At 40.5% G+C, this 13,063-nt stretch overlaps 1 protein-coding gene across 6 annotated transcripts in view; it reads right to left on the reverse strand.

Moving 5' to 3' along the window:
- Positions 1-13,063, reverse strand: part of LOC131065031 (AP-3 complex subunit mu) — a 196,350-nt gene that overhangs the window by 117,236 nt on the left and 66,051 nt on the right. For all 6 annotated transcript variants that reach the window (XM_057999412.2, XM_057999420.2, XM_057999396.2 and 3 more), the window contains one exon: positions 3,134-3,223. In XM_057999412.2, coding sequence (XP_057855395.2) covers positions 3,134-3,223 — 90 coding nt within the window. The remainder of the gene's footprint in view (positions 1-3,133; positions 3,224-13,063) is intronic.

A 13,063-nucleotide genomic window follows, 5' to 3' on the forward strand; every position in this document is an offset into this window, starting at 1 on the left:
AAGGATGTAAAACTAATGTTATCTTTTGGTGCATGTGCAAGGATGTTGTTTGCTTGTTTGAAAAATTGAGGGTGTGTATGCAACCAGTGTTGACATGAGTATAGTCACAAATCTGAGTGATTCATAGCACTTTGGAAATGGTTGTTTAAGGGCCTTATGTCTAACTATTCATTTCTCTTTATATATTCCATCTTAAGATATGAAGGGACACCCCCTTGGCCTAGTAGAGCCTAAAATGGTACCCACCCATGCATTTTCTCCTAGATGTTCACATTCTATTGATGAATTTCGGCCCTTTCGTCAGGATGACATGTTTTTGCAACCTTGAGAATTGGTCTCACCTCTAGGAATGAGAAGATGCAACTTTGAGATCCAACTCAATGTGCATAAGTAACAATCTAGTTTATTTGTTTTGTATTTTATTAAATTAGATTGGAGAGCTTCTCTTGCAAATTTGAAGATAGAGTTTTCTCACACAATGTTTAAGTTTGAGTTGTCCTATAAAGGATAAATCAAAATGCTAGCAAGGGACATTGTTTTTGAAAGACATTGTGAGGGGTAAGTAAAGGATGTGCAGTTTATTGTTGACATTTTCATAAAGGCCATTGACTAAGGGAGGCATAAAAATATTGTCCAAGTTGTAACAAACCACGCCAAATTTTCAAAGTAACTAGTTTGTTGATTGAGGCAAAATATTCATACATCTTTTGGATGCCTTGTGTAGTCCACTCAACCTAATATTACAAACATTGGACTGAAAGATTGACTGGATCAAACAAGTGTATCCCAAGGCCAAAGATATCCGAATGTTCATCACATGTTGTGATCCATATTCAATTTATTTTTGAAATGGGAGCTACTAAAGATAACTGAAACAATAAAAATTGCTTCATTTTAATAATTTATTTTTTATAACTTAAGAATTTTTTATTTATTTTTACTTTCAAATAGGTTGCTGAGAATTGATTCACCTTCAACACAATCATCCTCAGACAACTTGTGAAGGTGCAAGAGGAACTTTCAAGCATAGTCATCAACTGGATTTTGCCTATATGGAGGGAATCCAATAATGAGAGGGCAATAATGTTAAGCAAATGATTCTAAATGATGCTTGGTGGCAATGTGTGGAATATGTTCTCAGTTTCACCAAGCCCATTTTGATTACGATCTGTTTCGTTGATATAAGTGAGCAAAACTTAGGAGAGATATATGATGGCATAGAATCAATGTTGAAAAGATGACCATCATAAAAGAAAAAGAGCAAGATCCTAAAAACACCTTTTTCATCCATGTGTAGACAATTCTTGTTGAGTGGTGGAACAAATTGACCATTCAATCACATATTTTTTCCTTTACATTGACTCCAAAATATTACAGCTTGGAGATCCTTTCTTTGCTGAGGAGAGTGCTACCATACAGAGATATCAAAGCCAGTGAAGGATACAAGCTAGCATTTGCTAAACCCTTCCTAATCCTGATGTGGAGGATGTAGTTACAAGTGAGTTTGTTGATTCTATAGCCTTCACTAGTCAAAGTCTTTCCACTCTTCATGACAAGTATAAGGATGCTCACTCTTGGTGGTACCTATATGGCCAAACATTCCCACAACTACAAAGTCTTGTGATCAAAATTTATCACAAGTTTTTTCAAGTCTCTAGATTGTAAGTTCTTTCATTTTGGAAATATTTTATCTTCAATTTTGAAGATTGGTTCTATAATTTTATAACTATCAAACTTTGCCTCAATAGGTTGCTAGTTCAACTTCATCTAGGTAAAATTGAAGTTCATACTCCATCTACTCAATAGAGCATAACTAATAGGCATTGAAAAAAGGTAAAGGAATTAGTTTATGTGGATTCCAACTTGCACCTTCTTTCACACAAGCAAACTGAATGCAAGGAGCAACAAAGTTGTGGGATGTAGAATCAAAGCAACATTAATTGGATGCTGCCACTACCCAACAGTATTTATTTACAGGAGCCAGATAGCCAGCATAGTTTTAGTGCCAATACCAGCAGCTCGCCTTGTGGTTCTTCTAATGTACCTCCATCATCTTATGTCAATGATGATGTGCACTTTATGGAGAGCAATATGATCATGAATTATGATTTTATTATTTTAATGTTGACCAATAAATATCTATTATAAAATTCAAGTTTGACAATTTCACATTGAATACCGAGTAAAATTTTATGGTTTTTTAAATTATTTTGTGTATATTATGTGGTTATCTTAACTTTATTCCTATTTTTAGGTTTATATTTTAATGTATAAAATTTATATTTTGTTTTGTATGTAATATCCAAAATGTACCCATTCTCGAAAACATTATATCACACTCACATACTGGAATCACCATACATATATCTGTACTGGTAACTTAGAGAATATAAAACTACTCCATGTGACTGTCCCATATCCCATTTGACTATGTCTCATCATTTCCTACTTGCTTGTTGGGCATTGCTCCCAATTCAAATTGTATATATCGAAAATCCTGCTCAAATGCTGCTTAAATTCACAATAAGCCTTCCCAAACAACCAAGCAGAAGTAAAATTTGCCCAGCAGTGAGCATGTGAACATCAAAAAGAGTATCTCAATGAAAGTAAGTTGAAAATTCAAGAGGCATCTGAAGGAATGAGAGATAAACATCTTCCCTCTTAATGTGGTTGCTCGTAGAGTTTAACTCATATTTCTATTATCATGTATAGAAAGATGACAAGAATCTAAATGAAAAAGCATTTCCCCCATCTAATTTAGATACCCTTTTCATTTGCCATTGTTTTGTAGAAAATAAAAAAGGGGAGTACTGCTCAATAGCAATCCAAACAGCCCAATAGACACCTGCAGTCTTGGAACTAGGATAATATACTGTTGTCTCCAAGGCACAGGAACATGCTGCACAGAAAAACTGATGAAAGCCGAAAACCATATTCAAAGACTCTTAAAAGTTGGATCTGCTCCACCAGAAAAGGGCACATTCTATTGGGTTCATTCAATGAAAATCCAGAATTTGTGGTAAGGCAAAAATAACTAATTTTGACACAATAGATTTGCCAAGGCTTTCAAAGCCAAATATTGCGAACTAGTTGAAATTTCAGAATAATGTATTCTATGAATGAAAGTAGATACCTGATACACAATAACAAAATTATCTTTGATTAGATCTTCATTCAAGCCTCCAAGGTAATCTGAAAGCACATTTGCCACCCTGCAAAGAAACTTCATCATATACAAACAAATTAGAGTTATGATGGATGTACTAAACTTTTTTATATTAAAATAACTTTATAATTCTAAGATGCTCATGCAGTCAAGAAAAACATCAATCCAGCATGCAAAGGAATATCATGAGATTAAAAAAAGTTTAAAATTAGATATCTATAACGAACAACCCTTGTTGATGATATATAGCTTCAGTCGGATAAAATTAAATGTTAAATTGGCCTTAAGGCCTTCAACATTTAATAATATATATCATTCTAATCACCAATATGCACATTGCTTTCATTAATTACTTATGTTTAGTTAGCACGTATTATGTCTTGTTTGCCTATCGGTGATTACACATCGCACCCCCTCATTTGGTATGCCACCCCGATTGAGGTCACAACACCACACCGAAATTGAACGAGTATTTATCTTCTATCAGGGGCAATTGCTAGGTGTGTGGTTGAGAGAGACCAATACTGATTAGACATATACGTCATAGGAGAGGCTGATGTAAATTTAGTGTATACGATATAGAGGGTTATGCTGTTCTCTTCTAACACATATATATCTGTTCGTGGTCTGCAGAAAATATACGTGTGAAGTCAGGATATTACAATTGCTGTGTAATTTATAAAGATCATTTGCTGTGCATCTTCACCCAGACAATTTATATATAAGCAAATTGATTATACTAGAAGGATCGAGTGACTAAAGGAGGAATTAATAACCTCAACAACCCTATTTGAAATATGTTTAAATAACACAATGTACCAAAGACAAACACCTAGTTTCAAATATGCTTAGCGATAAGGCATCCTAAGAACACAAAATCAGTTATCCAACAATTATATAATGCCAAATATTCTTTAATTATTCTTAATTTCATCATCATGACTGACCACATTAATTTAATGGTACAGATTTCATTTGGAAATCTGCAAGTGAAATCAATACCTGTGGTGATCTTTTCAAGACTTTAAACTTTTGCAGTCCATAATTGTTGAAAAGTAAAACATAATATTTTCTCGAAAAGTAAGACAAGTACAGAGTTTTTTAAATAAATTTTTCAGGTCACGCTTTGTAATCCATCAGCAAAGGTAAAAAATGAATTAGAGTTGCATATTAGAGCTCCTACAAGAGGTTGAGCAGGCACCTAAATCAGGAACAAAAGAGAGGACAAGTTTATTAATTAAACACACCCCAAGGCCCATCTAAAAAGAGCTCCATAAACTTTCTGGCATAAAAGGTCTTTCTCAGGATAATTACATAGAAGACCATAAGATGACCAGAAATTGCGAAATTCCTCCGACCCAACAAAAACATTTTAGAACTTACAATTTGCAATCTGCACAGCACATCTGATCGTCTATAAATAGAATGTTGAAGAATGTTTTCTATTATTATGTGCTGTTGAGTTTTACATAAATTAAAGCTAGATTTGCATCAGACAGATATGTATAAAAGTAAGCTTTGAAAGAAACTAATTACTAGAGATCAAGATCCTCTGCTGCCTATACTGACTTTACAACCTTGACATGTGATTACCATTATTAATGACGTGGTTTATTAAAAACTTTCAGAAAATTGTGTCCATGTGTGTATGCATGGGTCTGTTTTCCCCGTAGGGTGTCAGGTTAAGACATTGCATAAATGACAGAAGTACACAGAATATATGGAACTCACAAGTGTTTTATTGATTCATAATAACCGAGTACATACAATGATAGCAATATGTTCGACTACAATAGCATGTCCAAAGACTGGAAACAGATACAATATAAAGGAGTCTGGTCAGTTACCCGGTGCCAACTGCCGACAACGGACGGATTAACTACCGATGCTAACACAATTTACCTTAATGCTTAATTACCCAACAACATCATCCCCCCCAAAAAGAAATGTCGTCTCCGGACGACAGACAACCAAAATGGGAATGATGTACAAGCAAAACCGAAACCCAAAACAACAAATCACTGGGGAAGGTCATCTCCAGACGACTTACAACAAAATGGGGAATACACTGTTTACTACAGAACCCAAAATCAGAAACTAAGGGGGTGCAAAGGGCATCCCTGATGAAGAAGGCGCTGGTGGTGGTGTAGCGGTGGACGCCAATCACCCACGCAACTCGTACACTTGCTCCATCCTCCTCTTCAGATCTCATTCTACCACCATCGGTCGCTCCATTGCAGTCTTTACCATATAGGCTGCCTCCGACACCTCCTTATCCTTCTTGTCCATGCTCTCCGATGCACTGAGCAATCGAGTCTCCAACTACGCTCTGGATGCCCTTTCCTCTTCCAACTGCGTAACCAAGGTAGACTTATCTGCTACCAGAATGTACATTGTTGTCCGAGTCTGTGCCATGGTAGCCTCAACCTCCCGAAATCTGGCAACCAGCTCCTCCCGAGCCGTCACTGCTGCTACACGCAAGGCCTCAGCTATGGATGCCATGCGTTGTGTCCTCCGGAGCTCAAGATAGCCTTTGCGGAAGGCCTGCTCCACCTCTCTCAACAAGGACTGCATCTAGGTCTCGCCAACCCCCTCAGTGAGGCGCCAAGCTTCCAGCATCCCCAGGTTCTCTGTCTCAGGCCACCCGGCAAACTCAAAACACCTCCCAAACTCTTCTCTGCATCCGGTGCGGGCAAAGGTCAACAACCTCTCCATCTACTCGACCATGGCGGCATCCTCCTGGAGTCTGGCAGATGACACAAGCCGCTATGCTCCTAGAGTCATCTCGGCAATGAACTGCTCAAACTCTCCCGCACCCTGTTGTACTCCCACAGGCACCCCCTCCTCTATGTAAGGACTGGTTACTACATCCGTCGGGGGTGATGCAGCCCTCTGAAGCGCCCTACTGCTCGAAGAACTCCCTTCCTCGAGATCAATGATATCCAAGGAATGCATCTCCCTGCCTGGAGATAGAGTGGCCTCCCCTACAGGTGCCATGGGTGTGAGCTGGTAACGGCTCAACTAGGCGCTGAGGTCATCCTGGAGAGTGCCTACTTCCATCATTACCTCCTGCATATAACCTAGCACACCCGGTACATCCTGCTCCATGGAAGCCCCTACACTCGCCAAGATACCCGGCCCATCCTGCTGATCTGAGGCCACCCCAGAGTTGATTCCTGATGTGGTCTCGACCCTCGGTGGTGTCATATCTATCGTCACCCGAGGCTGCCCAAAGCTAGGTACTGGCACCGTGGTGACTACGCTGACTATCCCGAATGACTGTGGCACCGCCAACTGACAAGTCTCCAGTAATCGTGTTGGTGTAAAGTGGACCCGAGCCTGTGCAATGCTAGAACGAACCCTTTTGTACCTGTCGATTCCACTACCTCCTCTTCAGGCAACTGGTCACCCCCTCTACCTGCCAACCAAAAGCTCCTTCCGCTCACCTAGTGGGTGTCTGCGGATTCCTCCCTGCCGCTATCAGCATCCTCCTCTGCGTCAGACTCTTCTGTGTCGGACTTCGTTTCTGACATGGCAGGCTTCTTCCTTTTGTGCCCAGACGTGCCTCCGTGCCATGTGCCAAGACATCCAAGTGCGACCAGTAGAATATAGGCGGCTGGTCCGGTGCAACACGACCTTGTGGCTCCAATGGCTGTGAGCCTGGGGTGATCTGCGTGCGGACTGCATCGAGAAATAACCCAATGGCGTGATGTGGCATGTAAAATTTCTTGTACTGTAGAGTCATGAACTCGTCCATCCTATCCGCCAGCAGTGATGCCCAATCATACACCACCCCATTGTGCAGCCCATTCATCAACACTATTTGTGCGATAGTTATGTCAAATGCGCTGCTGGCACCTGTAAGGCGACTCTTTACTACTGACAATAGGCATCGCCATACACCCTTAGCCAAAAAAGTTTTCTTAACCCCCCTACTCTTACCAGCACTTTTGAGGCTATCTTTTTCTGCCTGGGTGAGGTTATCGCGCAACATCAAATGTAGCAGGGTGGCACGGACGTCTGGAGTGATTTTCTGTGAAGTATCAATTTTTTTCCCTTTCACCCCAAGTATGCCAAAAACCCTTCTGAACTTGCTTGCAGTGAACGAGACAGTTATCCGCTGGTGCTGGTAGTCAAATACTGGCGGCAGTGTCTATCATAGGTGCCAATCATGGCATGCAATACTACCTCAAAATCCTTTATGCAAAAAACTAGCATTTGGACCGCCCATTGTACCTGTGCGTGTGTAATGTCCCTACTAGTTAGAGATCATTGACCTCCAAAACAGACTGTTAGAATGCAACAAATATATAACTAATCTAATTTGCAATTAAACTTCCATTACTTAATTAACACTAATCTCAATTCCTATTTAATAAAAAGGATACGAGTGCAATACTGGGACATGTCCATAAGCGGTTGTGCAGCTCGCCTTCTTGGAACCCATCTTGGTTCTAAGCCATACCAAGAAATCGAAGGTTAATTTGATTCCTGTCTTGGATGTAATTTCTTACACCCAAGCCATCTAGGAAATTGAAGGTTAATTCGATTCCTATCTTGGATGTAATTTCTTACACCCAAGCCATCCAGGAGATCGAAGGTTCATTCGATTCCTGTCTTGGATATATGATCGATTCCTTGCCTTGGATGGTGCATCTCACCATCCAAGTCCATCAGAGAGGACCGGCCAGATCTATCTCTTCTTGGATGAACTTTGTCAACCAAGCCATAACAACATATATGCATATAGATACTCAATATATACTGCCTACCAGGGATTATCATAACCCCTGCATTAGACTAAGGGAATTTCTTCCCAATAGCCTCCATCATATAGCCACATCATTCATATTACATTCTACAATTTATTATCATTTTCATTCCATAATCTACCTTTACATATTCCTATATTAACATGTATTTGGTAACATATATTCAGAAAATATTCATTAACATGTTCTCAGGAAAGTTCATTAACATATATTCATGACTATTCATTAACGTATATTCACAAATATTCATTAACATATATCTAGAACTATTCATTAACATGTATTAAAATATTCATTACTATATATGTGTGTGTGTGGCACACACGTCCACACACATATATATCCTCTATGAACCGCAGACATCACTTACCTGTCATAGTCTGCAGTCTGCTATTGAAGCTCCTAGACCGTAGTCCGCTTGCTATCCTCCTGTCTCCCTTCCTGTCGTATCACTTGTAATGTCCCCTACTAAGTTTAGGCTAGTTTTAACCATAATTAATCCATCTCGACATACTTTGGCTTAAACTAAATTGATTAGGAGACAGAACTATCTTTAACATGAATCCAATCAGTGATAACAAGAACATAGGCTTCTTCCTGATATAATCTTAAACATTCCATCTGATTTATATACTAATATTTATTATTAATATACAGATAGTTTATATATATATTCATATACATTATTTATTCTCAAATATTATCATTATATTACTGCAGATGGATAACTTATAAAACATTATAATAATTATAATTATATTATTATTATTATTATTATAATTATAATTATTATCTAAATTTATATTACTATTAAATTCTGCATAAGAATGTTATCGGGCTTCATATATTAAGCACATCCCATGCATACCACCAAGAACACAAATGTTACTCCCTGTAACTCCGTAACAGTTCTGTTCTAATCTGATCGTAGATGATATATCCTTCTTTTTTCCCTCTTCCCATCATTCTCTTTTTATACCTCCTAATAGTCATGTCTCTTTGGAGTAATCTTTCCTTGAGGAAACGCGTCTCATACTAATTGCTTAATTGCTGATTTGGGGAATTGTGTATTTTTTCTTAATAAGTGCTGACTAGTCAAACTACTATCTTATTGATAACTATTAGTTTCTTATTGGAATTGTACCTTGTGCTGTCCGTAAAAATTATGGAGGACGACCCACAATGTTAATGTAATACTCCATATTGAAAGCGATCAGCAATTATAATAGTCAGTTCTAACAAACCCGATCTCTATGTAAAACATTATCACTCAGGTTGCTTTCCATCTTATAGTCATCGCTATATATTTGTTCTATTACTGATCATAAGCTTGCTGCCACAAAACAGATTTCTGACCAAGATCGTTGTGTTCATAGGTTTCTAACTTACTCCTGGATTACTCTCCTGTGATTCCCCCTTAATATTACTTGTGCTTTAGTATAATATAGGGGGAAGTGGTGACTCAAGGAAGGGTCACCACCTTCTAACAGAAAGGTTACGTGGGATCCTTGGGATCCTTGGGATCCTTGGGCCCATACATTGATAATAATAATTAATTAATAATAGCATCAAATAAAAAATATTAATTAATAGGTAAATATTAAATAATAAATAAACATTGATAATATTTATTGTTTAATATTCATAATGATGTTAATGTTTATAATATAATGCTAATTTATTTTATTTGGATATTTCAAAATATTATTATCAACGAATATTAATCAAATAATAATATTTAACAAATAAATAAATATTTAATAATTTCAAATAATCATTCGTCGATAATTAATATATTAATTAATAATAATTATTGTTTCATCTATGCTCTACATAATGATCAAGGAGGGGACATGACAGCGTGGCAAAGATTTTTCTTTATTTGATCGTCGTGAGGTGTCTTTGCCCACCAATTCCTGCAGTCTATTCCACTAAGACCTTCGAACACAATATTGTCCGTTGTAACCTCTTCCTTGTCCTTTGCCGACTGGGGTTTTGTACGATGCTTCCTGCTTTTTTGACTGCTGCTCATCCCGAGGCTGCCTGCAATACACACACCAGATGGCAAAACTCACTTGCCTGTGTCTGCACTTGATTGTGAAGTTCTTCGCCCTCCCTGTAACTTGTCTTCTAACGGTTGCAACCGTTTTCTCCAATCCACCTTATTCCTGTTTGTGTCCATTGATTCTGGATTAATTCTCTTAATCTGCTTTTATAGAGTTTTTAACCTTCCTGCACGTGTTGCGCCCTTCCTTCCAAATGTCAACGTACGGTGTACGACTGTGGCGTGCCGTCTCCTTCCTCCACGATTTTTTCCTTACGGTTGGCAGGGTCTTGCAATCTCCTTCCTCCGCGATTTTTCCCTTATGTTTTTCTTGTCTCCTTTTGGGCGTCGTGGGTATATAGCATGCGGGGTATTTGCCCCACCGTACGGTGGGCACGTCGTGCCAACGCACGGTGGACGCATGGCCCCCACCGCACGATGGACACGCGGGCTCCATTGCACGATGGGCACGCCGTGCCACCGCACGGTGGACGCATGGCCCCACCGTATGGTGCACTCTTTTTTTTTTTCTTTTTTTTTAATTTTCCAATTTTCACGATCTGGGCATTCCCATCGTTCTTGGTACACCTTTAATTTCGAGTCGTTGACTGCATTGAGTATTTCCTTGCCGTCGAGCGTCCACAGTTTAATGGCTCCGTTCGCGCCGACTTCACGAACCTTAAATGGACCCAGCCACTTTACCTTGAACTTGCCAGGCTTTATTTCATTGCATCCGTTAAACTTCAGCACAAGTTGTCCGGGAAAAAACTGCATTCTCTGCAGGTGTTTGTCGTGCCACGTTTTCCACCTCTGTTGTGCCGTCTCTGTCACCCACTAAGCCATCATTCGTCGCTCATCCAATTTGTTCAAGGCGTACAACCGCTCTCAGAGACTCTCCATGTCGCCTAGTCTGTTGTCAATGGCGATCCGAAGACTCGACACCATGAATTCCACTGGCACCACCGCTTCCTACCCAAACATTAACTGGAAGGGGGTCTGTCCTGTGGTGACCTTATACGTCGTCCGGTACGCCCACAGTACCGACAGTAAGCGTTCCTCCCAATCTTCCTTCTCCACTCTGCAAGACTTGTAAATCACAGAGAAGATTATTTTGTTTGTTGCCTCGGCTTGCCCGTTTGCCCGAGGACAGTAGGGGCTTGATAAGGAATGGAATATCTTGAACTCCATCGTGAGCAACCGGATTATATGATTGACAAAATGTCCTCCCCGATCACTCGTCAAGTGGATTGGAATCCCGTGTCGTGTAATGATTTGCTCGTAGATAAACCTTGTCGTACTGACGGCCGAATTGTCTAGCAGAGCTCGTGCCTCAACCCACTTGGTCAAGTATTCTGTGGCCACCACAATGCATCTGCACCGTCAGGCTCAACTTGCCTTCAAGGGTCTGATGAAATCCAACCCCCATCGTTCAAACAGTTGCTGGGCATTGGACGGGTTGAGGGGCATAAAATCCCTCTTCAGCAACCTCCCCCCCCGTTGGCATGTGTCACAACTCGTCACCCACTCCCGAGAGTCATTGTGCAGTGTCGGCAACCATAGCCCTGCCAATAGAACTTTCCTGGCCGTGGTGTTGGGCCCCATGTGCCCTCCTGTCGGGCCTTCATTTGCTTCCCGTAAAACACCTTGAATTTCTTCCTCCGAGACACATCGCCGTAGGACCTGGTCAGGTCCCATTTTATACAAAACGCCATTAATGAGTTGAAACATCTTACTCCTTAGTACGAGATTCCTTCGCTCCCCTGGTGGCATCTCTTTAGGAAATTGTGATGTCGACAGATATTCCCTGATGCTTGTGTACCAAGCAAGAAGAACGGCGATGCAGAATAAGTGGGCGTCCGAGAAGTCTTTGTTTACTCCTTCCGCCGGTTCCCCTGACTTGATTCTAGATAGCTGGTCAACTATCACATGGCTTTTCCCAAGTCATACAATAATGTTGAATGTAAACTCCTGCAATAGCAGCAGCCATCAACTGATTCACCCCTGAATGATTAGCTTATTCACCAGGTACATTAACGCCTGGTGGTCCACATAGAATGTGAACGGCATGGCCAATAAGTAATGTCTAACTTATAGACAGAGTACACCATCCCCAAGGCTTCCCTCTCTGTCGTTCTATAGTTTTTTTCCGCCTTTGACAGGAGTCTTCTCTTGAAGTACACCGGGTGATCTAGCCCGTAATCGCCAACCTGCGCTAGTGTGGCCCCTATGGCAAAATTTGATGCGTCGACGTGTACATGGAACTCTTTGTCCCAATTTGGATATGTCAAAATTGGCACCCCTACCAACTGTGACATTAGTTCTTGGAAGGCTTTTTCCTGAGCCGTCCCCCATGTGTACCGTTCACCTCTCCTCGTCAGCTTGTCCAGAGGGCAGGATACTTGAGCAAAATTTTTGATAAACCTCCTATAATACCCTATGTGTCCTAGGAAGGATTTGACTCTCGTGACATCTGTCGGTGCCTCCATTTCCACTATCACCCGAATCTTATCCGGGTCAGTCTTGAGTCCAGCCTTACACACTATGTGTCCTAACAGCTTCCCTTGACGCACCATGAATCTGCATTTTTGGGGGATTGAGTGCTACGCGGGCTCGCCTGCATCTCTCCATGCATTCGCCAAGTGCGGCCAGATGTGCATCCTGGTTACTGTAGATGGACCAATCGTCAAGGAACGCCCTGAAGTTCCCTATTGACATCTTGTCAAATATGTGAAGGATTATCCGCTGGAATGTTGCTGGCACGTTGCATAACCCAAACGGCATTCGGTTATACTCGTGCACGCCATCTTCCACTACGAAGGTCGTTTTTAATTTGTCCTCTTTGGTAATGGATATCTGGTTATACCCAGAAAATCCATCCATAAATGAATAAATTTCATGACCGGCTACTTCCTCCAAGATGCTATCCGTAAATGGTATTGGAAACGGGTCCTTTATGGTGACCGCGTTAAGGCATTTGAAATCCACGCATATTCGGATCTAGTTTGCCTCCTTTTTAAGGGATATCACTATGGGCAACACCCACTTGCTTGTCTGCACTTTAAAAATAATCCCGGCTTCGAG

The sequence above is a fragment of the Cryptomeria japonica genome, chromosome 1 (genome assembly GCF_030272615.1).
Source record: "Cryptomeria japonica chromosome 1, Sugi_1.0, whole genome shotgun sequence".
Taxonomy (NCBI): Eukaryota; Viridiplantae; Streptophyta; class Pinopsida; order Cupressales; family Cupressaceae; genus Cryptomeria; species Cryptomeria japonica.